Here is a 27,416-nt window from a genome sequence, read left to right as displayed (position 1 = left end):
CCTAGAGCATTTCTTTAGTATTTACAAATCCTAACAATTGATTTCCTTTATGATTATAATCTTCTGCAAAGAATATGTTTTACATATAACTGTCTTCAGATTATTTCCTCAATCATTTTCATGTAACCTGAAGCTCTTTTACAAGCCCTATTTTAGAAGGAAACTTGAGACAGGTTTGCGGATTTACCCAAGGATTATTCAGTGAGTTAAAAGTTGGGGAGGAAAGGTGGCCCACAAGATGAGGAATCATGGATCTAAATTAATAAAAATTTAGATTGCTGCCAGTTTCCAGTGATGTTGGGAGAGTAATGTTTGTGAAGTTTATATTTGTAAAATAGAATGATGCCTTTTTATTCCCTTGAGGGAATTTTGTGTTAGGCATAATTCTTCCTCACAAAGATTTTACAGTCTAATTGAGGAGACAGATGTAAATCTACTTAATACATAAATGTTAATGTAACTACAGTGATTGCTCTAATGGGTTGATGACTAGTGTATAATGACTGATATTAATGAAAACTTCTAGAGGAGATAAGCTTTAAATTGAATATTGTTAGCATAACTGTTGTTTCTAAGGAATTATAAAGCACTTAATATTACCACTACTATATTGTTATATTTTAAGGTAGTAGGGGATATACTTTGCTTTTATTTTCCTCCTTTTGAGGCGTAACTATCAACTTTAGTTACCAACTTCAGCTTTAGTTATCAGCATTTTTGCTGTCAGAGGAGTCCGAGTTAAGAATGAAATAAATAAGCTTGTTTATTAAAAATCACTTGTTTCAATATATAAAATATTTTTGTGGTGAAGACTTGACATATGTTGTAAAACTTTCACTTATAACATGATGTATGAGAAAGAACCTTGAACCTGAAGTCAGGAGATGACTATCTTCATCTCGCTGTCACTAAACTAGCTCTGTGCTAGTGACTTGACTTCTTTAAGGTTTCATTTTTTTGTAAGAGGACAAGATTGACTAGGGGATCTCTCATAACTCTAAGATTATAAGTAGTTAAAATATTTAATGGAAAGTGAAGCCTTTTTCCTTCTTGGATTTTTTTTTTTTTTTTTTTTTACACCTTGCACTGTGTAAATGAATGTCTGTAAGATCATTACCTAATTGGGAGGTTAATTTCTGCTGGCCAGTGTTTGCCAAATTGGAATTTGAGGCCAGGTCTATATGTTAAATGAGACTATGATATAGTTTAGGATCATCTTCATGTATGTATATATGAAGAGATATTATAGCGAATCATAGGAAAAACATGTCTAGTCTATAGGAACAATGAATGTTACTTTCTTAATTATGTGAAAGTATTGTGTAAATGTGATCTAGTTTTTTGGAAGATTTTCAGTTTAAAAAATTCTGCCTTCTTGTTCTCAAGTATACTCTCCTTGACTTGTTTCTTCTTTTTTTGAGAAACTGAGAATTAAGAAATTGGAGAATTTGGGTTGAGAGATATGGTCACCAGAACTTTTGTTCTACTTTAATGCCGGTATTAAATGGGAGGGAGAGAGTTTTCTAGAAATTTAACTTAAGTATTTTCACTGATAAAACAAATCTGATTTGTCAAAGTTCATTGTGAAGTTTGAACTTGAAAATCTTCCCATTTACTGTAAATTGAAATATCTGGTTATCAATCTTAAAAAGATCAATTTGAAAACAGTTTAGGATGTGAAAAAATGAAGCATGTGTTGAAATAAAACTGGAAGAATGGCATTCATTTTTTATTTTTAAAGATTTATTTATTTTAGAGAGTGAGAGCGCATGCAAGAGAGCGAGTGCAGCGGGGAGGGGCAGAGGGACAGGGAAGGAAACTTAAGCAGACTCTGCACTGAGCTTGGAGCCCAGTGGAGCTCAGTGGAGCCCAACGCGAGGCAGATCTCACAACCTGAGCCAAAACCAAGAATCGGAGGCTTAACTGACTATGCCACCCAGCCCCCAATTAAAAAAAAAAGAACGTATTTGAAGTGTTTAAAGAAATTAGTCTTCAGGGGTGCCTGGGTGGCTCAGTCATTACGTGTCTGCCTTCAGCTCAGGTCACTGTCCCAGGGTCCTGGGATCGATCCCCTCATTGGGTTTCCTGCCTGGCGGGAATCCTGCTTCTCCCTCTCTCACTCCCCCCTGCTTGTGTTCCCTCTCTTGCTGTGTCTCTCTCTGTCAAATAAATAAATAAAATCTTTAAAAAGAATAAAAAAGAAATTAGTCTTTAGAATTCTTTGCAGCATTAGTACTAAAATTCATAAAAAACAGTTAAAGAGTGACGTCAGTATTTAAATAATCAAGATAATTCAGCATAAAACAATTTCCTTTAGAAATGCATGTGGTTGGTGGAGAAGGGTGGGTGGGAGCATATTCTTGATAATTATTGAAACTCCTTGTGTTATCTGTAGCTTAAATGTTCAAAGGGATGCAAAGAAGTATTTATGAAAAACTTGTTAAAAAATCCTTTATGTGTAAGTGGACAAAATACTGTTGTACTTTTGGAAAATTGAGTCATATAATTTTTCCATCTGTACACTGTTCAGAAGCTAAAACTTAAAGAAACAGGATTGAATTTGGGTGTTATTTTTCTGTTTGGTAATAAATTATAGTTGCAGTCCTTAAAAACTAAAATCTCTGAGCTGAGGATCTGCGGAGTCCCTAGACTCTTTCAGGGAGTCTTGTGAAGTCAAAATTGTTTTCATAATTAATTCTAAGACATTATTTGCCTTTTCACTTCCACAAGTGTTCAGAGTTTTCTAGGGGCTTACCTGACTTGATACTACAACAAATTTAATGAAGAATTAAATAAATCCAGCCGCTTTCTACCGTGTATTAAAAAGATTTACTAAAATGTACAAGAAAGCTACTCACTAATTTTTTGTTGTAGAAAAGCTATTTTTCATTAAAATACTACTTAGAAGTACTGGGTTTATTACTTTAAATGAATTGATAAATACTTTAATGTCCTCTTAATTTCAGTTTCAAATAGAATAAAATTTAAAAAAGGACTTATATAAACAAAATCTCTTGTGGTTCTCAATAATTTGAGCATGAAAGTTGCCTTTGACCAAAAAAGTTTGAGAGTAGCTGTATTACAGTTTTATTTACTCTGCATTTTTCAGTACCATAGGCATTTAGCCATATGTGGCTGCTGAGTGGCTGAGAAACTGAATTTTTAATTTTTTAAAATTTTAATTTAAACATAAAAACTGAAGCTGTGGAAAACTTTGATATTGATTACATGTTGAAATGACAATATTTTTAATATACTGGGTTAAATGAAAGGCATTAATTTCAGTTTCCACTTTTTAAAATCTGGCTTTTGGAAATTTAAAAATTATGTGGCTCACATTATATTTTCATCAGGCAGCTCTATTTTAGAAAATTTTAGTTCTTTTTCTCTTCTAAACTTTTAAATTTAACTGTTGATTAGAAAGTCAAAGAGGAATAAGAAAAGATGGAGTGTCCCAGACTTTTACCTTTTCCCCCTTTTTATTGCATTCATTTGTATTTTTCACTTACCTATTATGCCTTGGGGCATTAGAAGATAAGCTGAGGTAAGTCAGGTGCCTGGTTGAGTGATGACCTTGTATTACTAGTTTATGGTCTTGCTTGTAGGGGCATACTACTATCATTTAAGGAAGTGTTTTCTAATTTTTTCCATTGCTCTCAAATTAAATTGCTATTAATTTTTAGTTTTGACTTTAAGAACTTTGTTATGAGCTAGATCCATTGCCAGCATTCGCTTCTGCAAAGCTGAGAGGTATGTCTCTTGTCAGACTTAATTACCAAGTTTGGTATTTTGTAACAGCTGTTGAGTGAGTCTGGAATAGTCTACCATACAAACACCAGTTGATTAGAAAGCTGGAAATGGAACAAGAAGACTCCTACCAATAGTAAAGGGAGGGCATAAGCAAATTTGATTTTGGCACTATGATTAAAGTTAAAATTGTTTTGAAATTTGTTTGATATGTTTATTTCTTCAAGAGGGATTGACTAGCAACACCAAGTGCTAGTCTTAAGTAGAAAATGATACCTGTCAGATTACTTTTGGGCTTCATTGTTTCTATTTTTAAAATGAGTTGTTTTTTTTTGGTCCCATTAATTTCATACACATGTCTAGAAAGATACCAATAAATCAAATTTTAAGTAAGAGATAGGAGTTTTCAGCCCTTGTAGTTTGCTTATTTGCTTACTTATATTGTACAACACTGTTAAACTCATGTTTATCCTTAAAAATTGTGCATAATTCTTGTTTAAATTGTATTTGAATTACTGAACTGAACCAAATGAATTGAAAAGTTTTCAAAAACTACAGAAACTTGAATAAGAAATATTTCTTAAATTTCTTTTATCAAAAATTATATCAACAAAAGAAAAAAGAGAGCTTTTTCAAAATGGTGAAGTAGTCTTGGAAACTGATAGGTACGCTGTTGTAAAAATTGATCTAAGTATGAGCTCTTAGGTATTTGCACGTGCTTTGAGTTATTTTAGTTAATAAAAATGACAAAAAGTAAAATTAGTAAGCATTAAAAAAAGAAATCAGTGCTCCACTTAAGCTGTTAGCTTACAGAATAACTTTACTTTATACCTTTTTTTAGTTTTGAAATGTTTTACTTCCATTTATGTTTTTGATACTATCATTTATGTTTCTGAACTATTAGTATAAGCTTCACAAGGCTGGAGATCTATTCACATTTGTCTCTCGGATTTCTAACAGAGGGTCTGACATATGGTAAATGCTCAACAACCAAATGTTGACTGTACATAGATCATTAGATCTCCTGATTGATAATTCACAGAAAACGTATGCATTTTTGATATTCTCATCCTAAATTTAAAATATGAATTAATAAATGTTATTCTTAAGTTTGTATGTGTTTTGTTTTACTCTGTAAATGTAAAACAGTCCTGGGAAATAATATGTTGAATTTGGGAGAAAGGGGAGTTTGAGGTCAGAAATATGAGCAAGAAAATATACTTTTAAGAAATAATTTCCGGGGCACCTGAGTGGGTCAGTCATTAAGCATCTGTCTTAGGCTCAGGTCCAGGGTCCTGGGATCGAGCCCCGCATCGGGCTCCCTGTTCTGTGGGAAGCCTGCTTTACCCTCTCCCACTCCCCCTGCTTGTGTTCCCTCTCTCGCTGTGTCTGTCAAATAAATAAAATCTTTAAAAAAAGAAAAATAGTTTCCACTGACATAACTAACATGAAATCATGGTTTTAAAAATGTGCCTCAAACTACATAAAAAGGGCAGCATTATTTGTAATTAGGCACGTTTCATTTTGTTTGTAACTGAAAACATTAAAAAATTGGGTAAAATTCTATTGCTGTGTTATCAAGTCTTTGAAGCTCTGATTTTAATATGGTAAGGTTTTTAGGGTATGTCTTAATATAATTACATAAGGAATTAGTTTACCCAGGGTAGTTTATTAATAGCACCTAAGACAACACCTAAATTGTAACACAAGTAGACTTTAAAGAGAATGAAGTTCCTTAAAAACCTGAGAATTTGCTTTCCAAGGTTCTTTAGTATATGTGGGTATTGTGGGAAGGCACTTTGAAAAAATTACTTGAGAATGGTAATATATTTTATACTTACTAAGTTTCTTAAAGTTGAGCTAGAAGGACTGACTGAATCCTTTGCTTCAGTGAAGCTGCAGATAAGAGTAAGCAGGGTCACCTAAAGATAGATTTACTTAGAGGTTTGGCTGCCTCTCTGGAACTGTTTAGCTTTGAGCAGATTTCCATAAATGGAAAGAGCAACTGGAGAGACCCAGTACCTTGGTTGAGAGTGTGGATGATGTGCAACAGGTGGTAAAACAGTCGCTGGATTTTTTTTTTTTTTTTTTTTTTTTTAATAAATGCTCTCCAAATGACTGCTGTTTAAGGCTAAGGCTTTAGCATTTGGTGAATTTTGAGATTAAGTGAATTTTTTTTTTCAATTAAAAGTTTCCTGGAAACAATTTTAAAAGATTCCTATCTTTAGTGTGTAGAACTTCTGAATTTGTAATACAGCTTATGGAATTTATACAAATACTTCCTTTTAGTCTTTTTAGAGGACATCTTGAGAAAAATCTATCCAGTTAGAAACTGTTATATATTCATGTTTCAGAACCAAGTAGAATGTTCAATATTTTTAAGTTAGGATGTGAAATTAATATATTATTAATACAAGTTTGTGCTTGAATGGCCAATTTTCCTATAAGGTCTGTGGGTTATCCTCAACTTTAATATATAAAAGAAATACTTGCATGCCTGTTGTATTAAAAATCTATATTGGGAATTATAGCAGATACAAAGATGAATTAAGATAGCCCCCCTGACCTCAAGGAACTTATAATCTTACAGTAGTGATAAGAAATTATTACCATTTGGGGCACCTGGGTGGCTCAGTCATTAAGCGTCTGCCTTTGGCTCAGGTCATGGTCCCAGGGTCCTGGAATTGAGCCCCACATTGGGCTCCCTGCTCAGCGGGAAGCCTGCTTCTCCCTCTCCCACTCCCCCTGCTTGTGTTCCCTCTCTCGCTGTGTCTCTCTCTGTCAAATAAATAAATAAAATCTTAAAAAAAAAAAGAAATTGGGCGCCTGGGTGGCTCAGATGGTTAAGCGTCTGCCTTCACCTCAGGTCATGATCCCAGCTTCCTGGGATCGAGTCCTGCATCGGGCTCCCTGCTCAGCAAGGAGCCTGCTTCTCCCTCTGCCTCTCTCTCTCTGTCTCTTCTGAATAAATAAATAAAATCTTAAAAAAAAAAAAAGAAATTATCACCATTTATTGAATTCTTACCCATATGCCAGGCATTGTACATGTTTTTTATGGGTATCACCTTACTTAATTCTCACAACTATCTGAGGTAATACACCTGTTTTGTAAAAAAGGAAATCAAGTTTCCTTACAAGAAATTAAATTGCTGGTCTAGGGTAACAAATAAGTAGCAGAGACTAGGACTCAAGCTGTTGGACTGGAAAAGCCAAACGATTGCTGTATACTTTACTTTTCACAAGTAATTCAGTCAGCAAAGCATAAAGTAAGTGCTAAAAGAGAGTTACAGAAGGTGGCAGAATTAGAAAAGACTTCATGGGAAAACAAACAAACATAGAAACTTTAAAAACAAATTTATTGGGTAAAACACAGAAAAGTTCAGTAAAATCTTGAAGAGACAAGGTTACTGGGAATAGAGTTCCTGGGTATCTGGTGCTATGCTAGTCCACACACCTAGGAGGGTCTGTAAGAACCTAATTCATTAAACTAACTTGGAAATGCATGTTTCTTGACTGATTCTGCAAGGTATTGCCCTTGATATTAGTGGCTGTATATCAAGACACATAATTGACCTCCTAGGATTGTTAATCTACAGCCATCCTCCCCCCGCCCCACCTCCAAGTTAGTTTTGCCTGAAATTGATACAGGGTTCAAATTTCAAGGGTCTTTGTTTTCCTTTGGATAAGATTCAGAAATTTCTCAGTAATTTCTAATCATTCTCAATAGTTGCTTTATAATCAATGTTTGTTTTGCAGAGTGTACATACTAGATGGTTTTTTAAATTATTTCTGTAAATAATTTATATGGACTAATATGTATCAGTGACTTAGAGTTATTCACATGAGTTAATTTGTTTCTTATAGAGTAATATGTTTTAATTTAGTAATGTATTCTGTGCATTTTTAATTGAGTAGAACTTATTTCCCCCCAGTGGAAGCATCAGTTCATAGCAGTAATGCACACTGTACAGATAAGACAATTGAAGCTGCTGAAGCCCTGCTTCATATGGAATCTCCTACCTGCTTAAGGGATTCAAGAAGTCCTGGTATGTGAATTGTTCTTTTTTATATTAAACATGTCCTATCACTTTGCATATTTAAAATAAGTTTCTTCTTAAATACATGAGGATTATTGTTGTTCTCAAGGTTTATTATGCATGAATACCTGTGACAGCAATACTTGATCCTTATTTGTCAAAGTTCCCTAGTCTTAAAATAATTAATTTTTTATAATAAAGATAACAGAAAATGCCCACTATAGACAGATAAATATTTGTTAAATTGCTATTTATATTGTTATGTCTTATTTGCTTAACTCTGGGTAAATTATAAACCTTTGTAGTCCTTAAGGGAATGGCAGATGGGGTTGGGGGATTTGCTGCCCATGACTACTTTCTATCCTTTATTTACTTACTTATTTATAAGAAACACCAGGTGTTGCCTTTTTTTTTTTTTAAGATTTTATTTATTTGAGAGAGAGCGAGAGAGCAAGAGAGAGCACAAGTGGGAAGGAGAGGGTTAGGTCCCACACCCTGAAATCATGACCTGAGCCGAAGGCAGCCGCTTAACCGACTGAGATAAATAGGCAGTAGCTCCAGAGAACCTTCCATGGTGGAGAGAGGAGATAGCTTCTACCATTTCCTCATACTCCCTCAGGCTGGGAGTTTCCTTTTCTTTTGGTTCCCCCCTTTTTTTTTCTTTAAGATTGCCTTTGAGAGTCATTTTGCACTCTAATGTCCAAGTGTTAATTTGACTTAATACAATAATATTAGCCCTCCTACTTATAGGGATTTATAAATACCAAGAGCAGCTGTACTTTTTTTAATTAGAATAGTATTATTCATGTATTATTCAGGGATATGAGAAGAAAATTAGGGCATATTGGTCAGTGTATTAATCCACAATAGTATTATTAGCTGTCCCTTAATTGAAATAGAAATGTCATATTCTGATTATTCATGCACATTGGAAGGAAGCTGGAGCAACATTATTGTATATAAAGAATACCAAATGGCAGTTTCTATTTCTGTTTTAGTGACCCAAAACATCAGGACTGTTACATTAAATAAAATTTTAAATATTGAAAGATGATATTCATTGGGCTATAATGAGCAGGTTTCCCTTTTCTTCATATTTCAAAATGATCTGTTAAGTGCTTTCTTTTCACTGAAGACACACACATTTATTAAATGTTCTAAATTTTATACCATGTACATATATTACCTAGTTAGAGAATATTGATGGGTACCAGGAAGGAAAGTAATTACTGAGGAAGTCACTATTATTCTATTGTCTTATTTTCATTATGTTTTCCCAATTGTCAAAATAATTCAAAGTCTTCTACAGTGAGCTTGAAAGTGTGTAAAAAATGTGAAGAAGGGGGGTGTAATTCCTCATGGTCCCCACCTTACCTACAGGATTAACATTTCCTTCAAGCTAATTTTCTTTGCATTTATTTCCTTACGTACTTTAGATTGTATTGCGTATTCAGCAAATTAACTTTAGGCTCTTACCCTGCTTTGATGAATTGTTAACAAACTTCACCTCTACTAAATATTGAATTGTCCGCATGAAGAAGTATTAATGGGGGTGGGAAATTTTAATTTTTTGACTTTTTTTTATAGTGGAAGTGTTTGTCCCTCCTTGTGTATCAACTCCAGAATTTATCCATGCTGCTATGAGGCCAGATGTCATTACAGAAACTGTAGTGGAGGTGTCAACTGAAGAATCGGAACCAATGGATACCTCTCCTATTCCGACATCACCAGATAGCCATGAACCGATGAAAAAGAAAAAAGGTAGAGTATATTTATAAATTTCTGGACAAGTGGGAGAAATTTTTTCTTGTTTTTTTTCTCCCCCCATCAAGGGACATAGGAAATATATGCTGTAGATTTATGATTGATGTTATCTTTACCTAGGTATTCTCAGAGAACCAACAAATTGAGATTTTAATTTTGTGTTAACATGTTCATACTGTTTTAAAGGAGTTAGTATTTAAGCTCTAAAGAAAGTTATCTGAAAATGGAATGATAACAAATGTTGGACAAGCAGAAGGAAGATTAGAGGTTCACTACTTGTTTGTCTGCTTTCTGATCCTTTTAGGTACTTGGTTATTTTTTTAAAAACATTTAATTTTTTTATTTTCTCTATTTTTAATCTCCCACTCTTTTGTGGGCCTTAAAATAAAAAGCCCAATACTCTTTTGTTCCGTATACCTTCTGTCTTAAAACACCAAGATTGCCAATAAGGATTTTAAGTGGAATAACCTCACCAGTGGGTAAAGAGCATTTCCACTTACTATTTATTTGACTGCTGCTGAAACTTCTGCTCACCTGATCCTGATGGGTGAGGCCCAAGGCCCCACATATCCTCAACATCCCTAGGAGTTGGGCAGCAAGTGGGTCCTTTTCTTGTTTGAATCAGAGGTAAAACTTGAAAGAAATGAAATTCTGTATAAATGGTACTCACCTAATTCCACTTTCTTCTGTATCTCTTTCTTTACATTTTAGAGTAGGAAAAAAATCAAGGCAAAAATAAGAAAACTTGTGTTAGAAATAATGGTATTTGGGGCGCCTGGGTGGCTCAGTCGTTATGCGTCTGCCTTCGGCTCAGGTCATGATCCCAGGGTCCTGGGATCAAGCCCCGCATCGGGCTCCCTGCTCCGCGGAAGGCCTGCTTCTCCCTCTTCCACTCCCCCTGCTGTGTTCCCTCTCTCGCTCTCTCTCTCTCTGTCAAATAAATAAATAAAATCTTTAAAAAAAAAGAAAAAGACATAATGGTATTTCCTTTCATTTATTAGAGTTATTTCAAATTGCTGTGATGTTGATGTGTCTGTACTCATTACTGTGAGGGACACAGTGAAGAATAAGATTGAGTGCCTTCCCTCATGTGATAGATTACGTGTATGTTGCAAGAGGTATGAATGAGAGAATTAGAAGGAAGAATTAACTTCCTGCTGTTTCAATGTTTAAAAACAAAAGGCATACATATAAAAAGCCATGTTTACCCACTTCCCCACTGTAGCCTTTGGCTGGTGGTATTTGATAGGAGCTATTACCAAATACTTACAAAATGTTTAGATTTATTTTTATTTTATTTTTTAGGGAGAGGGAGAGGGCGCACGCGCATGCTTGCGCACGCACACACAAGCAGGGGCCGGGAAGGAGGGGGTAGTGCAGAGGAAGAGGGAGAAAGAATCTCAAGCAGACTCTATGCCCACCCAACGCAGGGCTCGATCTCACGACCATGAGATCAGGACCCTGGCCATAATCAAGAGTCAGACACTAACCGAATGACCCACCCATGTGCCCTAATTTTTAGATTTAAAAGAAGATGGAATGATCCTGGAGTCCCGGGATTGAGTCCCGCATCGGGCTCCCCGCTCAGTGGAGAGTCTGCTTCTCCCTCTGACCCTCTCCCCTCTCGTGCTCTCTGTCTCTCATTCTCTCTCTCTCTCTCTCAAATAAATAAATAAAATCTTTAAAAAAAAAAAAAAAGATGGAAAAGACCATGAATAGCTGGGAACCAAGACCTCTAGATGAATAGGTTGATCTGCCTATGTGGTACGATATAAACCAGGAAATAATTTGCCAATTTAATACTAATTTTATATATTTGAAAATAGATGATCTTAATGACCATTTAAAAATTATATATAATGCATAAATATATATGCTTAAGTTCATTTGGGACATACTAAGGTAGGTTATTTTTGAATAGCAGAGCCTTCTTTTTATTTCCAGAGCTTCTAACATTCTAATGTGTGTTGTGAATCTGCAAGAGAAGGTAACATGCAGTGTTCTAAAAGTTAATTTGACTGTAGAACATTGTTTCTGACCGATGAATAAACTATTAAGAAGAATGATTTGGGAAATACTGCTTTATATGAAAATAAATTAAGCCTTTTTGGGCTAACATTTCGATGAAGGAAGTTGGGGTTTTTTTTGTTTTGTTTGAGTCTTATTACTGATTTGTATTCTAAATATTATTTAAATTGAGATTAATCTCTGTTCTAGTGAGACCAGCGAACTTTCCCTTTTAATTTTTGCCAGAACACACATCTTACTGATTAGTTACCATAATGAAATCCTAGAATATAATAGCTCTGTATTTTGCAATAAATTAAAACACTTTGATTTTTAAGTCTTTATTTAGCTCTAAATAATCCTTGCTAATGAAGACCAGAGTGACATCAGAAATCCCAGATGTATGACAATCACCAAATTATTAATAATATATTTAATCTGCAAATTATAATATACTTGACTTCCCAGCCTTTCTGGAGGCTTCCCCTCATCTGCCAGCATTCTTTTATCAGTGCTGAGAATTGAAAACAATGCATTTCAGCCTTATGCCTTTTTTAGTGTAAGTATAGCTCTTGCTTTTCTGTTCATTGTGGATGCTAGTCTGCCTGAGGCACCTTTTGATGGAAGTGAAGAGAAGCTAAAAGAAGGGCACACTTACTAGACATACGAAATAATTAACAAAGATTTTTTTTTTATCCTTATGATGTACCTGCACATTGAGGTGGGGAAATTTGAACACTTATGCTTAAATTCTGGTGAATGGATTGGCTCAGAGCAGTAGAGTGTTTAAAATAATATTTTTTACTTTTCCTCATTTGAGCTCAAAGGGCTTCGCAGATTATCAGATCCTCTGCAATAGGTAGGTAAAGTTTTTTCTAACAGTCCTATAGAACAGAAAAGAAAAAAGTTTGTACTAGAATTTGTTTCCACTGCTGCATTATTGGAAGAGGTTAGCAAATTGAGACTCTGACTGAGTAAATAATAGGTTGGGTAGTACCTGACTTGCTATATACACTGAAATTACTGCCAACTAACTGCTGTAATCTGAAATTGCAGAAGTGCTTTTATTGCTCCTTTTAAATGCAGCTTTTTATATACACTCAGTATATTAATCCACAAATTAGTGTCCAGTTTCATGAATAATGTGTTATCAAAGCATCTGCTAATCATGCTTCTGTTATTTTTCCTGTTTTCAATGTATGGTTTCAATCTTACTTTTTTTCAGTTGGCCGTAAACCAAAGACCCAGCAATCACCAATCTCCAATGGGTCTCCTGAGTTAGGTATAAAGAAGAAACCCAGAGAAGGAAAAGGTAATTTGGGGAGGGCTGTTTTGCAGGTGAGATGACTTTTTTTTTTTCAGTTGACATTTTTGCATTTGTAAGAAAATGAGTCCTAGGACACGTACAGGTGGAAGTACTGTCTTTGGTAGTAGGTCTTAATCAGGGTTATATGAGCATCGCCTGGGGAGTTTTTTTTCCCCAGTTCGTACCCCACTGAGATTCTATAGCCATAGATAGAGGCTAAAGGGGGAGTAAAAGGCAGTAGGCATTTGTGTTTGGAAAAGGTCATCTAAAAAGTGCAGTCTGATGCACAGCCTTCTTAAGAGCCATTGTTCTTAGGGGAGGTATGTATGTGTAACAGTACTCATCCTCATATAAAGCCACTTAGAACTGAAGGGGTGGCTTTATAACGAAGACTTATTTCTGATACATAATTTCTTAACTGATAGAATGCAAGAATTCTCAAGGCAAGTTGAATTTAATTTCCCAGTCAACCAATTTCAGTCGTGTCAGGTCAGAACAAAAACCCTATTTTTGCTTTAGAATTTGTATACTTTCATTAAAAACAAAAATTAATGAGACGCCTCCTACATTCTGCGCTCTTGTTAGATGACTTCAGGTAACATTTTAATCATGGTTTTAGGTGTGTTCTGATAATCTGATAACCAGAATTTATCACTTTCATGAATGTTTTCAGACCAATATTTAATAGTTGGATACATTTTGGATTAATATATTAAAAAATTTATTCCATCTTCAACAGGTGGTCTTATATCTAATTTTATTTATTTTCTGCTGTCATATGACAAATTTTAAATAGAGCAAAAATTAAATCTCTAGTAAAAAAATTTTTCTCCAGTAAGTCTAAGAAATTTAGACCAAAAAATGTAGTTACATTGAACTGTTATTTATTCAGGAACTGAGAAATTGAATTTGGGACAGATTTAGGATACTTTTATTTCTTTGTCTGTCTTTGGTCATTTTACATTTCTAACATCTTAGGTTTTGTCTTTTATGTTGAAAACTTTAAAAATTACAAAGCTAAACTGTAAATACAGTTATTACTGTTTTTTAAATAATTCCCATTATCAGTGGTCTCTTGTATTCAAAGACCTGATGCTTAACACTGGAGAAAAATTTTGTGATGACCTGTTTTTAACAATCAAAATCACCTTTTATTAAGGTTTCAGTCTTTTATTATCAAACTTGAGGCAAAGTGTTGAATATGAAGATTAAAGATTAAAAATCCAGTCGGAGGCACCTGGCTGCCTCAGTTGGTAGAGCCTCTGACTCTTGTCATGAGGTTGTAAGTTCAAGCCTCACGCTGAGTGTAGGAAGTACTTTAAAATCTTAAAAAAAAAAAATAAAGTATTTCTTCTACAAAATGCTGATAATGTCTGTGATAAAGATGGCTTCCCTTTCTGAATGTTTTCCTTAAAGTGAGATTTAGAACTTTTCAGTTTTAACTTGATGGGAACTGGGATGGAGTGAGTATCCAAAGACGACCTGAGGAATGATGTTGAGTCTCATTCCACAAACATGGATGCATTCAAATCCCTACTATGTGTTATAAGGCATTGTTTATATTATTCAGAAGTTTCTTCCACAATAAGATCACTTTTCCTATGTCCACTCATAGGGCCTGGTAATCTCTTGATCACAAAAATGTCCCAAGTACATATCTTAATGTAGTTGAAAGTTACATATGGTTTACTAGTAAGAGTTTTTACAAAGTATTGATGCTGATGCAGTGGGATTTCAGAGACGCAGATAGAACACTGTAAAGTTGAAGGTTAACCTTTTTAGGTTAAAAGATGCACACTGGTCTCAACTATGGGTTAACAAATTTACTGAATTTTCAGATAATTCCAGAATGAAAATGAAATGCCCGAGGAAGAGCATCAGGATTTAGATTGAGTAGCAGTAGCTTAGTTTGGAAGCCTCCTACCCTTAGAGGTTCTTCTCATGAAGCCTGTAATTTGGATCTAGATTTGATGATAGTAAAGGGATGGTGAGCAGGAGCCTAGAGATGACCTGGTGACTCGGTGGTGTGTGTATTCTAATTTTCTCCTTCTCGGGGTTCTTTTCTGTTCTTTGATCAATTTAAGAATCTTTGGCCCTTAGAGGCTTTATGAAGGGAATAAAAGAAAAACAGCATTCTGAAAAGCCTGATCTCCTCATAACTACTGTCCACTACTTGCCCATCCTCCACTCTTCAAAGGGAAAGAAAAAAAAACTCATGCTTTCTTCTTTTGGAGATTAAGTTCCTTATCTGAATCCCAGATTCCCTCCTTTTCCTCTATGCAAATCTTAGTCATCTTCCAAGTCTTCTGTCTTACCAATCCACTTTATTTTTATTCCTGAAATCTCAGACATTTTCTGTCATTCATTTGGAATATTATTATGCATTGCCTTGTGATCTTGTGTTGCTTCACAAACTGTTACTTCTTTTTTGTATTAACTTGTCATTTACTTTTCCCTTCCCAACTAAATTGTAAATTCCTTGAAGCAGGGACCAAGTTTTAAATGCTCTTCTGTATCCTCAGCTACACTTAAGGAGCATAGTGTATGATGAATAGTTATGTTACTCTGCAGAAATAGCTCATTTTCAAATTTTGCTAGTCACGTGATCAAATGTTACATAGTTAGTATTTGATGAATACTTGACTAGTTAAAGGAATTGCCATGTTACTTTTTAGTGTTTGTTTAAGGAGTTAATACTGAAGCACAAATGTATTTACTCAACTGTCCATATATAATGAAATCCTAATACATTGCTTGTCTTCACTGTACTGGGTATGGTCAGTAGAAAGAGATTAGCAATTAAAAAAAAAAACCTGTTTTTAGAGGAAGGTAGGTCTCATTGATTGAAAATTGACTAGTAATCCAGAGGATAATGAAAAGATAATGTTTAAGGGGTCGTGGGTAATTTGTACTTTATAAGACATGTACTTCAGAGTTCCTGCATAAAGGTCAATCAAAGAAAAATAAGTTTCACGGTGCCTGGCTGTCTCAGTCGGTGGAGCATGCAACTCTTGATCTCGGGGTTGTGGGTTCCAGCCCTGTGTTGGGTGTGGAGATTACGTAAAAAAGATAAAATCTTAGAAGATTTGCAGATTTCACTGTGTATTGCTTGCCTTTTCAACAAGTAAGTGCCTTTTGATGAATTTTGATCATAGAATTGGGGCTGATCATATAATAAACATACTGGTGCAAATAAATTTATTCATGGTATAGATCTGTGTAAATTAATAAATTGGATTCTGTTTAATTCAGGTTCACTTTGTGCTATGCATTATGCCTTTGCCTTGCCTTTACTGAACTCAAAATTTAGGATAGGGTGTATAATAGTATAAAATCCAGGACCTCTCTGTTACATTAGTATCATAACTGTAAACATAAATAGGATATTATTTTTGAAAACTAGCAAACAAGTATATTTAGGATTAAAATGAAATACAGTGTATATATAATTTACTAGGCAACACAATTTGACACTGTATAAATGATTGCGCATATAGTCAAGTACTTAATGACAGACTCTTGGGACATTTGTTTTACCAGTAGTTAATGAATTTTTGTCCAGCATAATTAAATACTTGCCTTTTTTTTTTTTTTTTGATCGAGGGTGTGAGTGGAGGTCGGGGGGAGGCAAAGATGGAGAGGGGGAGAGAGAGTATCTTAGGCAGGCTCCATACCCAGCGCAGAGGCCAACGTGGGACTCGATCTCGTGACCCTGAGATCATGACCTGAGCAGAGAACAAGAGCTGGACGCTTAACCGACTGAGCCACTTAAGTGCCCCTAAATATTTGCCTTATATTAATGAATTTTTAACCAGTGTCTTATCATTTTTTCAAAGGAAACACAACCTATTTGTGGGAGTTTCTTTTAGATCTACTTCAAGATAAAAATACTTGTCCTCGGTATATTAAGTGGACTCAGAGAGAAAAAGGCATATTCAAGCTTGTGGATTCAAAGGCTGTCTCTAAACTTTGGGGAAAGCATAAGAACAAGCCAGATATGAACTATGAAACTATGGGACGAGCTCTGAGGTAGGTACACAAGAGAATGAATTTTCAAATAAAACCTACATATTTCTGTATTATCTATTAGTTGTTTAAAAAGAAGCTCTAAAAACCCCTTTTTATAACTTCTAATTTGGGGGGATATTCTAGAGGAGTTTCTTAGGTTTGGAGGTAGATGGAGAGAAAGATTTTGGTCTAGACGTCTAAAATTTCAGCCATCACTGGAAACCCATTTTTGCAGAAAAATGTGCTTTTGCACTTAGGACTGTTCCTTAATAAGAGAAGTTGAAGACCTTTAAGGAAATTAAACCCAAATGAAATACAGTTTCTAATACAGCTTTTTAGTTCCTATGAATTTGTTATAATGGATTTATCTTAATATGAAATTTTGAGAAACCCACAAAACTTTGCAGTGTACATGGCTTCTTCTAATTAGGGATGTTTGTAAATGGACACATTGTTTATATGACAGTATTCACATATCCCACATTTATCTCTACTAAGTACCACTTGAGTAATTTTTCTACATAACGTCAGATTGTTTTTATAACCTGTGTAAATCACAGTTGAATTTTTACTGATGTCATAAGATACAGTAAAGTGTTTGGTATTTAGGTTGAATTACTTCCTTTAAGAAAGAGAACTTGTAGCTATTTTATAAACCTAAAGGTTAAAGGAAGTGTGGCACCAGGTTCCAACTTCATTCTTATCCAAGTTCTTAGCCTTTTGAACAATCCCCAGCCAACAAGAGCTCCTTCTCATGTCTAACGGGAGTAAGAGAATGTTTCTGTTAGTGTCCATTCCACATGGTGTTTTGGGGCGGGGCAGGGGGGACGCAAAAGATGTAGTAATACACTTGCTTCATTTAGTACTGTTTCTGTTACAGATACTATTACCAAAGGGGTATTCTTGCAAAGGTTGAAGGACAGAGGCTTGTATATCAGTTCAAGGATATGCCCAAAAACATAGTGGTCATAGATGACGACAAAAGTGAAACTTGTAATGAAGATTTAGCAGCAGCTACTGATGAAAAATCCTTAGAACGAGTGTCACTGTCTGCAGAGAGTCTCCTGAAAGCAGCAACCTCTGTTCGTGGTGGGAAAAACTCATCTCTGAACTGCTCCAGGGCAGAGAAGGGTGTAGCTAGAGTTGTAAACATCACTTCCCCTGGTCATGATCCTCCATCCAGGTCTCCTACTACTACTGCGTCTGTGTCAGCAACAGCAGCTCCAAGGTCAGTGAAGGAAACTATATACCTTTTTTAATGTCAGCAGTCTAAAAATCCACTGTCGTCAAGACTTTGAAGAGTGTTTGATCTTTTAAATGTATTTTATTGTTACTGTTAAAGTAGAGGTCTCAACTAACTCGAATTGTTTTTATGGTTTTGTAGATGGAACTTAACGTGGGCATTTGTTTTTAAGATCTGTTTCACAATATTTCATATATTCTAAATTGTCAGTACACCTGTAAAATTTGGGAACCTTAGTTTTGTACATTACAGGTTTGCATTCATCTTTTTGCTCAAGAGACCTATTGTCTACTTTAACATTAAATCAACTTTTTTTGAATTTACTAGGACAGTTCGTGTGGCAATGCAAGTACCTGTTGTAATGACATCGTTGGGTCAGAAAATCTCAACTGTGGCAGTTCAGTCAGTTAATGCAGGTGCACCGTTAATAACCAGCACTAGTCCAACAACAGCAACCTCTCCCAAGGTAGTTATTCAGACGATCCCTACTGTGATGCCAGCCTCTTCTGAAAACGGAGACAAAATCACCATGCAGCCTGCCAAAATTATCACCATCCCAGCTACACAACTTGCACAGTGTCAGCTGCAGACAAAGTCAAATCTGACTGGGTCCGGAAGCATTAACATTGTTGGAACCCCGCTGGCTGTGAGAGCACTTACCCCCGTTTCAATAGCCCACGGTACACCTGTAATGAGACTATCAGTGCCTACTCAACAGGCGTCTGGCCAGACTCCTCCGCGAGTTATCAGCGCGGTCCTGAAGGGGCCAGAGGTCAAATCAGAAGCAGTGGCAAAAAAGCAGGAACATGACGTGAAAACTTTGCAGCTGGTACAAGAAGAAAAACCAGCAGATGGAAGTAAGACAGTGACCCACGTAGTGGTTGTCAGTGCGCCTTCAGCTATTGCCCTTCCTGTAACTATGAAAACGGAAGGACTAGTGACATGTGAGAAATAAAAGAGCAGCTCTACCGTGGACTTTAGACTGTTAGTGATAGTACTAACATAAATATTTGCAAGGGAGGTCATCAAACAAAGTCAAAAGAAGACTTTAAAACATTTTTAACGCATCTAAGAAAACAATCAGACTTACTGGAAATAAATTACCTATCCCATGTTTCAGTGGGAAATGAACTACATACAGAGATGCTGACAGAAAACTGCCTCTTACAGTAGGAAACAACTGAACCCGTCAATAAGGAAAAGGATTGAAAGGGACCAAGCAACTCACTACAATATCCAGTTACACTAAGACTTGGAACACTAACACTCTGTAAGAGGTTATATAGTTTTCAGTGGGGAGGGGTTGGGACGGGTGATCTCATTGTTACATAGAGCAATTTTTGATGCATTTTATATGCATACCAGCAATTATTACTGTGTTCACACAGAACTCACTTAACTGGTGCTATGTGAAGACTGCTAATATAGGTATTTTAGAATGTGAATTGAAAATGGATCCAAAAGCTTTTCAGAAAGAGGATAGCAAAAAAGACCTAGTGCGATTTTTTTTTTATATCATATAGCTTAAGCTGATTTAAAACAAAGGCCTTAGACTAATTTTCAGTTTTCTTTATTGAAATAAGCTAATGGCTTGTTTGTGTAAAGCTTTTTTTATTAAAAGAAAAATTTTAAAAATCTTGTACCTAGCACAGTATTGTTATAGAATTTACATGTAACATTTTATATGGTAGTTTAAGTCTGTCAGTTTCTTAATTGTGGACAAATTAACAGTTGGCTCTGGCCTTTTGCTGTAACCTGCCTGTGTCACTCACTTAGCCCTGGCATCTGTGCAGACATAGCAGTTTCAGTTCTACTGTCACTTGGAAGTTCAGGCTCAGCATGAATTTTTGTCAGGTAGCTCTAATACCTGGTGTTTTGTTTTGTTTTTTTCCTTCCTTCCTTTTTTTTTTTTTAGTTGAAGTTTAAGAGGGAAAGTACCAGTGTTCAGATTTGAACTATAATAGTTTGTATATTCAACATTTGAAGTATATTCTATTTTGTTGTACTCTTGTTTCAAAGTGTATTCAAGTAGGTTTTCTGAAATATAGAAATGAAATTTATGTTGTGTTTTGGTCTCTGGTGATATTTATAACAATATTCAAAAGCTAGTATAGAGACACTGTTTAAGTATAGAAGTCTTATTTCTCCTTCCCAACTACTGTGTGAAAAAATTTTCCTTCTGTTTGTTCCATTACATTAATATTTGGCAAGTATCTGCATGTTGCCACTTATTTTCTAATTACTATCATGAACTATAATGTTCTACTTACCATGAGTTTATTATTTTAATGTTGGCCACACTTAAAGAAATTTCTCAAACAGACCTTTTGAGGGTTAAGAAGATCAAGTGATACTCTAGCCCTTTTACAAATTAGGAAATGGAGGTACTAGTGGGATTACATGAATTTCCTAATTTCACACCAAATTAGGTCCTGTGACCCCACATCTTAATGCTCTTTCTACTACAAAGAAAAGTTGTCTATTTTTACATCTTTTAGAAATTTAAATAAACTGATACTTAATGTTTTGTGGCCTTCAGTTGTGCATTTGATCAGACACTACTTAGGTTGACAAAGATTTTTATAATAGCACCCTTTGTAATCGTTTAATTTTCCAGACATACCTGATGGTACTTTTTAATAAAATCTCAAAGAAAAACTCACTTGATTCTTATCCCATTTGGGAATTAAGCTCAAATTTTACCTACTTTTAAGACAGTTCCTAAAATTTCAGTTTTCTTTGGCACTTAATACAGTTGTCTTCTTTTTTGCACTATAGTTTCATTTCTTTAGTTATACTCCATGATATTTTTGGAGGGCAAAGAATAGATAGCTCATACCATACCTACACCTTTCTCCAAATGCTGAGCTTATTGACACTTATTGGACATGTGTTGGTTTTGGTAACATATTTGCTAAGAATCTAAGTCATGTGCTATGGAGGACAACTAAAGAGACTTCAATTTTGAGTGAATAATTCCCCCCTCACCACTGTATTATTAGTTGGTTCTAACTGGGTTAAGTCAGAACTACCTAGCTTATCTCCACCACTCTACCTAGACATTTTTCTGTCTCAGAAATTCTAAGTACACCTAAGGTCCAGGTTTGGAAACAGATGTAGACAGTATATACTGATCAGAGTGTTTCTGATTAAAATTCTCAGTGGTACGGCTTTTAATCTCAACCCTTCCAAACTGTAAACCACTGTAACTTAACATTTGCTTTTTCGTGTCCGGTATGCTGGAGAAGAACCTTGTAACAATGGCTTAATGCCACTGTGTATTCCAGCCTCACTAGGGCTTGTGAACAATAATCAGCAATCTGTCCATTTATTCCTTAGGTCTGTTTCTAGCAACAATTCCAGCCTTACTACCCTGCTTAACCGAATGACCAGTATACCTCTTTCTAGAGAACATGGTGGTCCAGAGCTATGAACTCCCTCCATTTCTGGACCCTTGACTGTAAGAACATCTACTTTCTCTGGCATCCGTCCTTACCCATCTGTTTCAGGAAGGAGGCAGGGGTGCCTTCCTCCTGTACTCCGTCTTCTCCCCCCTTCATACCTTTGTGGTCTCCTTGTTCCAACAAGTTTTATAGCCTATTGCTGTCTCTCTTCCGTAGCTGAGTTCTGGCTTAAGAGAAACAGTTCTGAGATCCAACAATCCAGTAGTAAAATTAAACAGACACTTCATTTTTTTCATGGGATCTTGTGCCTTAGCCTACGTAAATTCTTTGGTTTTCCATGACATCCTTCTGGTTTACTTCCTGCCTTCTTAGTCTGCTTTGCTCTCCTTCAGTTTCCCATTTAATGTTAATACTTAGCAAGATTCTGTCTGTGGGTCTCTTTTCTTCAGATTTTCTTCAAATTTTCTTCTTTACTTCAGAGAGTAGGTGTACAAATTAAATGAATATGTTAAGGATTTAGAACCATTGCCTGGCATATAGCAAGCACTCTTAAGTGTTTACTATTACAATTTCACTTCAACTTAATGGTTAGTTTTATTCATGCCTGTGGTTTTTACTACTAAATGTGTAGTAAGACTCAGGTGGGTTTATCTAACTGCTTACAATTTCCTGATTTCCTCCTGAATGTCTGGTCAAACTCTGTTCTAAAATCTGTTCTTCTTAGCTCAGTAAATGACACTACCAGCAGTCCATTACTCATGCCAGAAGAAACCATTCTAGACATCTTACTTCCTACCTCCCATCATTCACCAAATCCTATTGACGTTACCTTTTAAGTAGCTTCTTTTTTCCCATCCTCCCAACCTTTACTGCCGTCTCACTAACCCTCCCTCTACTCTTACTTGTAAATGGAAATTTCATCACTCCCTTGTAATTGCTTTAAATTCTTCAATGGTGGGGCGCCTGGGTGGCTCAGTGGGTTAAGTGTCTGCCTTGAGCTCAGGTCATGATCCCAGGGACCCGGGACTGAGCCCTGCATTGGGCTCCTTGCTCAGCAGAGGGTCTGCTTCTCCCTTTCTCTCTCTCTCTGCCTCTCCCCCCTGCTTGTGCTCTTCCTCAAATAAAAATCTTTTAAAAATAAATTCTTCAATGGCATCTCTTCCTGAAAACATAAAAGTTCAAAGTGTAACATATAACATTTAAATCCATTGATCTGGCCTCTGCCTACCTTCCCAAGCCTTATTCTCTTGCTACTCTTTTAGTCATCTCTGGGCTACAGACATTCCAGACACCTACACCTCACTGGGCCATTCCAACAGATGATTACTCTCTAGACCACTCTGCGTTCACCTAGATAGGAGTTCACTTTATTTACTGAGTGAGAAGTGACAGACATCAAAATAAAAATTTCTGAAATAGGCTTCAAAGGTTGGGGAATGGTCCACCTTGAATTGAGTCTAGAGACTGAAAAGTATAAAGTATGTGAAGACAAGGGTTAGGGGAGAGGAAAAGGCATCAGCAGTGGAAATGAAGGACTGTTCACAGAGAATTAACAGGACAAACGAGGTAGCATTTCCAGATATGGTGGGCAGTGCTATCAAGTGTAGCAGGAAGGGCTAAGCAAATGAGGCGAAAGAAAAAGCCAGAGATTGTTGATACAGTGAAAAAAGGGCAGTTCCACCAGAGGGGTGGCCTTGAAGGTGGAATGTAAGGGATGGGGCACCTGGGGCATTACCAGTGGCTTGCCTGACACCTTGCAATACCTCACTATGGAGAAGGCATCTCTGATGACTGTACAGAAGTCATGTGTAATAAGAAGTCATCAGCTGAACTTCTACACAAAGAACATTTTGGCTTTGGGGTTATTTCCGAAGTATCTCTTGCTCCTTTTATTTGAAATCACCTGGCCTACTCTAAGGGCACTACACAGCACATTGTTTTGGGGAGGCCAGAGTAATAACCCTACTTTAGTTCCACAGCCATCACCACCACTTCTCCCTGTATTACGCTTTCACCCATTCACTATACAAGCCCTCTGTGCTTGTGACTTATCATCTGTACTTCAGCCTCTCTGTTAGTCATGTCCTCTGTAATGAAAACTGATAGTATTCTGTAGGAAGTCAGTACACAGTGATGCCCGTCCTAATGAGAATGAGGTTACTATTCACTCTGCAAGTGTGCTGATTTGCCTTTCTGCACTACCCCTCCAGAGCTTTGAAAACTCAAGTGCAGCAGGGAGACGGATTTGATTTCTATTTCACTCTTTAAGCAACCGTAACTTTTTTGAACACTGCAACTCAGCAGTAATGCTGAGTTCAGGACTTAAACACAATATATCACAGCTTCTAAAGTTAGAACTTATAAACAGAACATGACTGCTTAATGCAAAATACTCCAGGGGCGCCGGGGTGGCTCAGCTGGTTAACCATCCGACTAGGTTTTGGCTCAGGTCATGATCTCGGGGTTGTGGGATGCGGCCAGGTGTCCAGCTCTATGCTCGACATGGAGTCTGCTTGAGATTCTCTCTCCCTCTCTCCCTCTCCTTCTGCCCCTCCTGCTCGTGCTCTCTCAAGCAAATAAATTTCAAAAAAGTACTCCATATCAAAAAACTGAACTATAAACAGGCTATAAACCAACAGTTGTCTTCTCCCAAGATACTGTTTCTTCCCATCCCGTTGTAGTAATGTTTAACTTTGAGAAAATGTTGTTTATTTTAGAAGACTTTCTTTGATGAAGTGATACCATCACTGTCATAATAGGTGAAATAGAATTTACATAATCTGGAAATTATTTCGGAGTTGTACGACATTCATTGTTAACACAATGGTAATTTTGCTGACCGTTAGAATCACCTCAAAAGATTTAGAAATCCTGTTGCCCACGTCACACTCCGTACCAGTTAGATTACAGTGTATGGGAGTGGGAGCCAGGCATCAGTATTTTTCATTATCTCTAGATTTCACTGTTGCCATCAGGTTTGGGAACCAGGTATCTGCCATATAGATACAATCAAGGAAGGCTTTATGTCCGAGGATCTGTGTCCTAACATAGGCTTTTCTAAAATGTTCAGTGGAAAAAGGTAGTTTGAGATGTATCTGTTAAGTATTAAAATGGGTTTCTGAAAAGCCTACATACTGTAGATTTCATCAGTTTAGTCTACTAAAGTCTCCTCATATTTAACATCTCTGTAAGCAGTCAGTCTCAAAGAGTCTTAGCTGTGTACTAATGCCAACAGTGCTGCCCTTGTTCAACATACTTTTGAATTGCTTCCTGGAGCACTGCCTAAAATTTAAAACACAATTAATAGAGGCAAGTTTTCTGCTGAGGAAGATTTTAGTTTTAGAAATAGCCAAGTCACTTGAAGTTAATAAACCGATGTGAATCAAGCTAGATAATGCCATATTTGGTTCAAAATGAGATGTGGCTATTAAATTCACACTGGTTTTGAGACCTTCATAAAACTGGATGTGGAAGCAGTTTCAAAAAATTTCAACAGTATTTTTGAGCTGTGGCAGCAGAAACTCACATCGTGCTGATGTGCCTCAGCTTAGTGTTTTTAAGAAACTTCAGGGTGGTCTGATCCATTGCCTATATTACAAATAAACTGAGGTTCAGGAACAAATGGACTCCTCAGTCTCAGTCCAGCTGATCAGTGGCAGACCTAAAAACATAACTCCTCCTCTGCCTCCCAATTTAGTTTTAGCCTCAACCTATATCCCCTCCCATCTAAAAAAGGGGGGAGGACAGGGCGGCGGGGGGGAAGTTAGCTATCCTATCATGTAATGATCCTTACTTTCTCACAAACTAGATCTTAAAATGTTGTAGAATTTTGCTGTGTGTTTTCTTCAGGTTCACCAATCTATGGAAACCAAAGTGAGATGTTGGACATGTTCCCTGTGTCCAGTCTTCCATCATCCTTCTTGATTCATGTCTGTCCATATTATAGATATTACAGATGATGTCTGTAATTGTATTTTGATGTTCTTGTACACAAACTGTCTCCATCTAGATGCCTGAATCTGTTTAATGTAGCAAGATAATTTATACTCTATTACCAAAAGAATTTCAGATAGTTTACGTAATCTAAGTGAAAGCCAAAAAAAATAAAAAGGGTAAGAGAAAATTAGGCAAAGAAAAAAAGACAGGATGGCAAAAGACAAAAGCATACAGAGCACATACTGTTACAACACTGTAAAGTGTCACCAAGTAATTAAAATTCAGCTATAAGGTCTGGTTTTGAATGTCTTAGAAGCCAAAGCAAAAAAGGTAAGTTGATCAGTAATGAGATTCATATAATCCAGTTTACCAGCTGCTTAGAAGCAACAAAGCTTTTCCTAGCATTCTGTCAAGAGGAATAGCTGTGTCCGCATGTCTAATCATAGGTGAATGTTTTCTTAGACGTGAGCTTTCCAGAAATCTAGGGATCAAGGGCCTGGAATTATGAGTATTCTGTTTCATCACACAAAGGCAATATTTTTTACTTTACCTGTCAAAGTAGGTTGGTACCCTCTCATGAAGTTAAAGAACCAGATCACCTACAACTTCATATATGCTTGGAAGAAACATTTAGGAAAAAAAAATCTTCACCTATTTGGGGCTTAATTTTCTATTAATCCTATTTGTTCTGCATTTTCAAATTGAAAGATGATTATTCTTAGAATAGTTAAGAGTGGGTTGTTACAACATCCATGAATATTTTAAGACATCAAGTCCGATGCCCTTCCCTTTCTTGCTTTGAACTTTTGAAGCAAGGTTCATTGACTTGTATCTTATTTAACAGTTTATGATATTATTTCACAAACATCTCACAAATCTATGGGGTTGACAGGGCAGGTGCGAAACAATCCTCTGTGGATGAGAGAACTGAGGCCCTAGAGGCCCTAGAGACGGAGCAACCTGTTGAGGGCCATGCTGGGCAGAGCTGTCTTCACTTAGAGCCCGGGCCCCTCTGTTTGATGTTACTTGTTTTCCCTCCGCTTGTTTTATTTTTTTTTTAATTAAAGATTTTATATATTTGACAGAGAGAGACACAGCGAGAGAGGGAACACAAGCAGGGGCAGTGGGAGAGGGAGAAGCAGGCTTCCCGCAGAGCTGGGAGCCCGATGTGGGGCTCAATCCCAGGACCCTGGGACCATGACCTGAGCGGAAGGCAGACGCTTAACAACTTGAGCCGCCCAGGCGCCCCTTCCCTCTGCTTGTTTTAGAAGCTCCAGTCCTCTCCCACTCTGGTATCTAAGCCCCTCTAGATGAAAGCTTGCCTGTGCCGTATTTTTATACACGTCATTAAAAAAAGCTCTTTCTGCAAGTACATTCATTTTTTGGATGCCTTTCCTTTTCTAAAATTGAAATCAATTAGGATTATGAGCATGTGTTTTTATCTTTTTAGAATTTATATCTTGGATATAAACTTCCTCAAGCCTAAAACTCATTATCTAATTATATGCAACATTCACTATTATAAAATCTTGGATGTTTTAAAAAAAATGGCTCCAATACAGAATATCTGCATCAATTTCTTCCTCTAGTTTGAAACACTATTAGAGTAACTGTTCTTACTGCTTCCTTCTGAAAAGAAGTATGCAAACAGTAATAGATGTTCTACTTTTTAACTACTTTACTGTATTGGAATAATGGAGATCTCTTTCAGCTGCGATTTGGCCTCTGTATCTTGCTTCTATTCTATATTGCATACGTACTACGAAGTATTTGCCTTATATTTGACCATTTTTCACTGGAACAGATCTCTTCCTCCCCCACGTATCACTTCTGTCTCCAGCTGTACTCACTCACGGCCAAGGGAACATGTTGGTGGGGAAAGAAGCAAGCATTTTGGAGTCAAGACAGACCTAGGTCTGAATACTGGCTCTCCTATTAGCTGTCACTTTGGTCAAATGATCTGA

The 27,416-nt window shown here is 36.4% G+C and overlaps 1 protein-coding gene across 12 annotated transcripts in view; it reads left to right on the top strand.

Annotated features, from left to right (window-relative positions):
* Positions 1-20,639, top strand: part of ELF2 (E74 like ETS transcription factor 2) — a 115,533-nt gene extending 94,894 nt beyond the window's left edge. For 5 of the 12 annotated variants that reach the window (XM_073892271.1, XM_073892272.1, XM_025874208.2 and 2 more), the window contains 7 exons: positions 7,680-7,793; positions 9,372-9,545; positions 12,376-12,414; positions 12,781-12,867; positions 16,698-16,890; positions 17,750-18,097; positions 18,440-20,639. In XM_073892271.1, coding sequence (XP_073748372.1) covers positions 7,680-7,793; positions 9,372-9,545; positions 12,376-12,414; positions 12,781-12,867; positions 16,698-16,890; positions 17,750-18,097; positions 18,440-19,067 — 1,583 coding nt within the window. In that variant the 3' untranslated portion in view covers positions 19,068-20,639. The remainder of the gene's footprint in view (positions 1-7,679; positions 7,794-9,371; positions 9,546-12,375; positions 12,415-12,780; positions 12,868-16,697; positions 16,891-17,749; positions 18,098-18,439) is intronic. The other 7 variants (XM_025874197.2, XM_073892273.1, XM_025874204.2 and 4 more) reach the window with 3 other exon arrangements.
* Positions 20,640-27,416: the final 6,777 nt, after the last annotated feature.

The sequence above is a fragment of the Callorhinus ursinus genome, unplaced genomic scaffold, assembly GCF_003265705.2.
Source record: "Callorhinus ursinus isolate GAN/ISIS: 27379988/994484 unplaced genomic scaffold, GSC_fseal_2.0 scaffold4, whole genome shotgun sequence".
Lineage (NCBI taxonomy): Eukaryota > Metazoa > Chordata > Mammalia > Carnivora > Otariidae > Callorhinus > Callorhinus ursinus.
The sequence above is the reverse complement of the archived record's forward strand: the minus strand, read 5'-3'. Positions and strand labels throughout refer to the sequence as shown.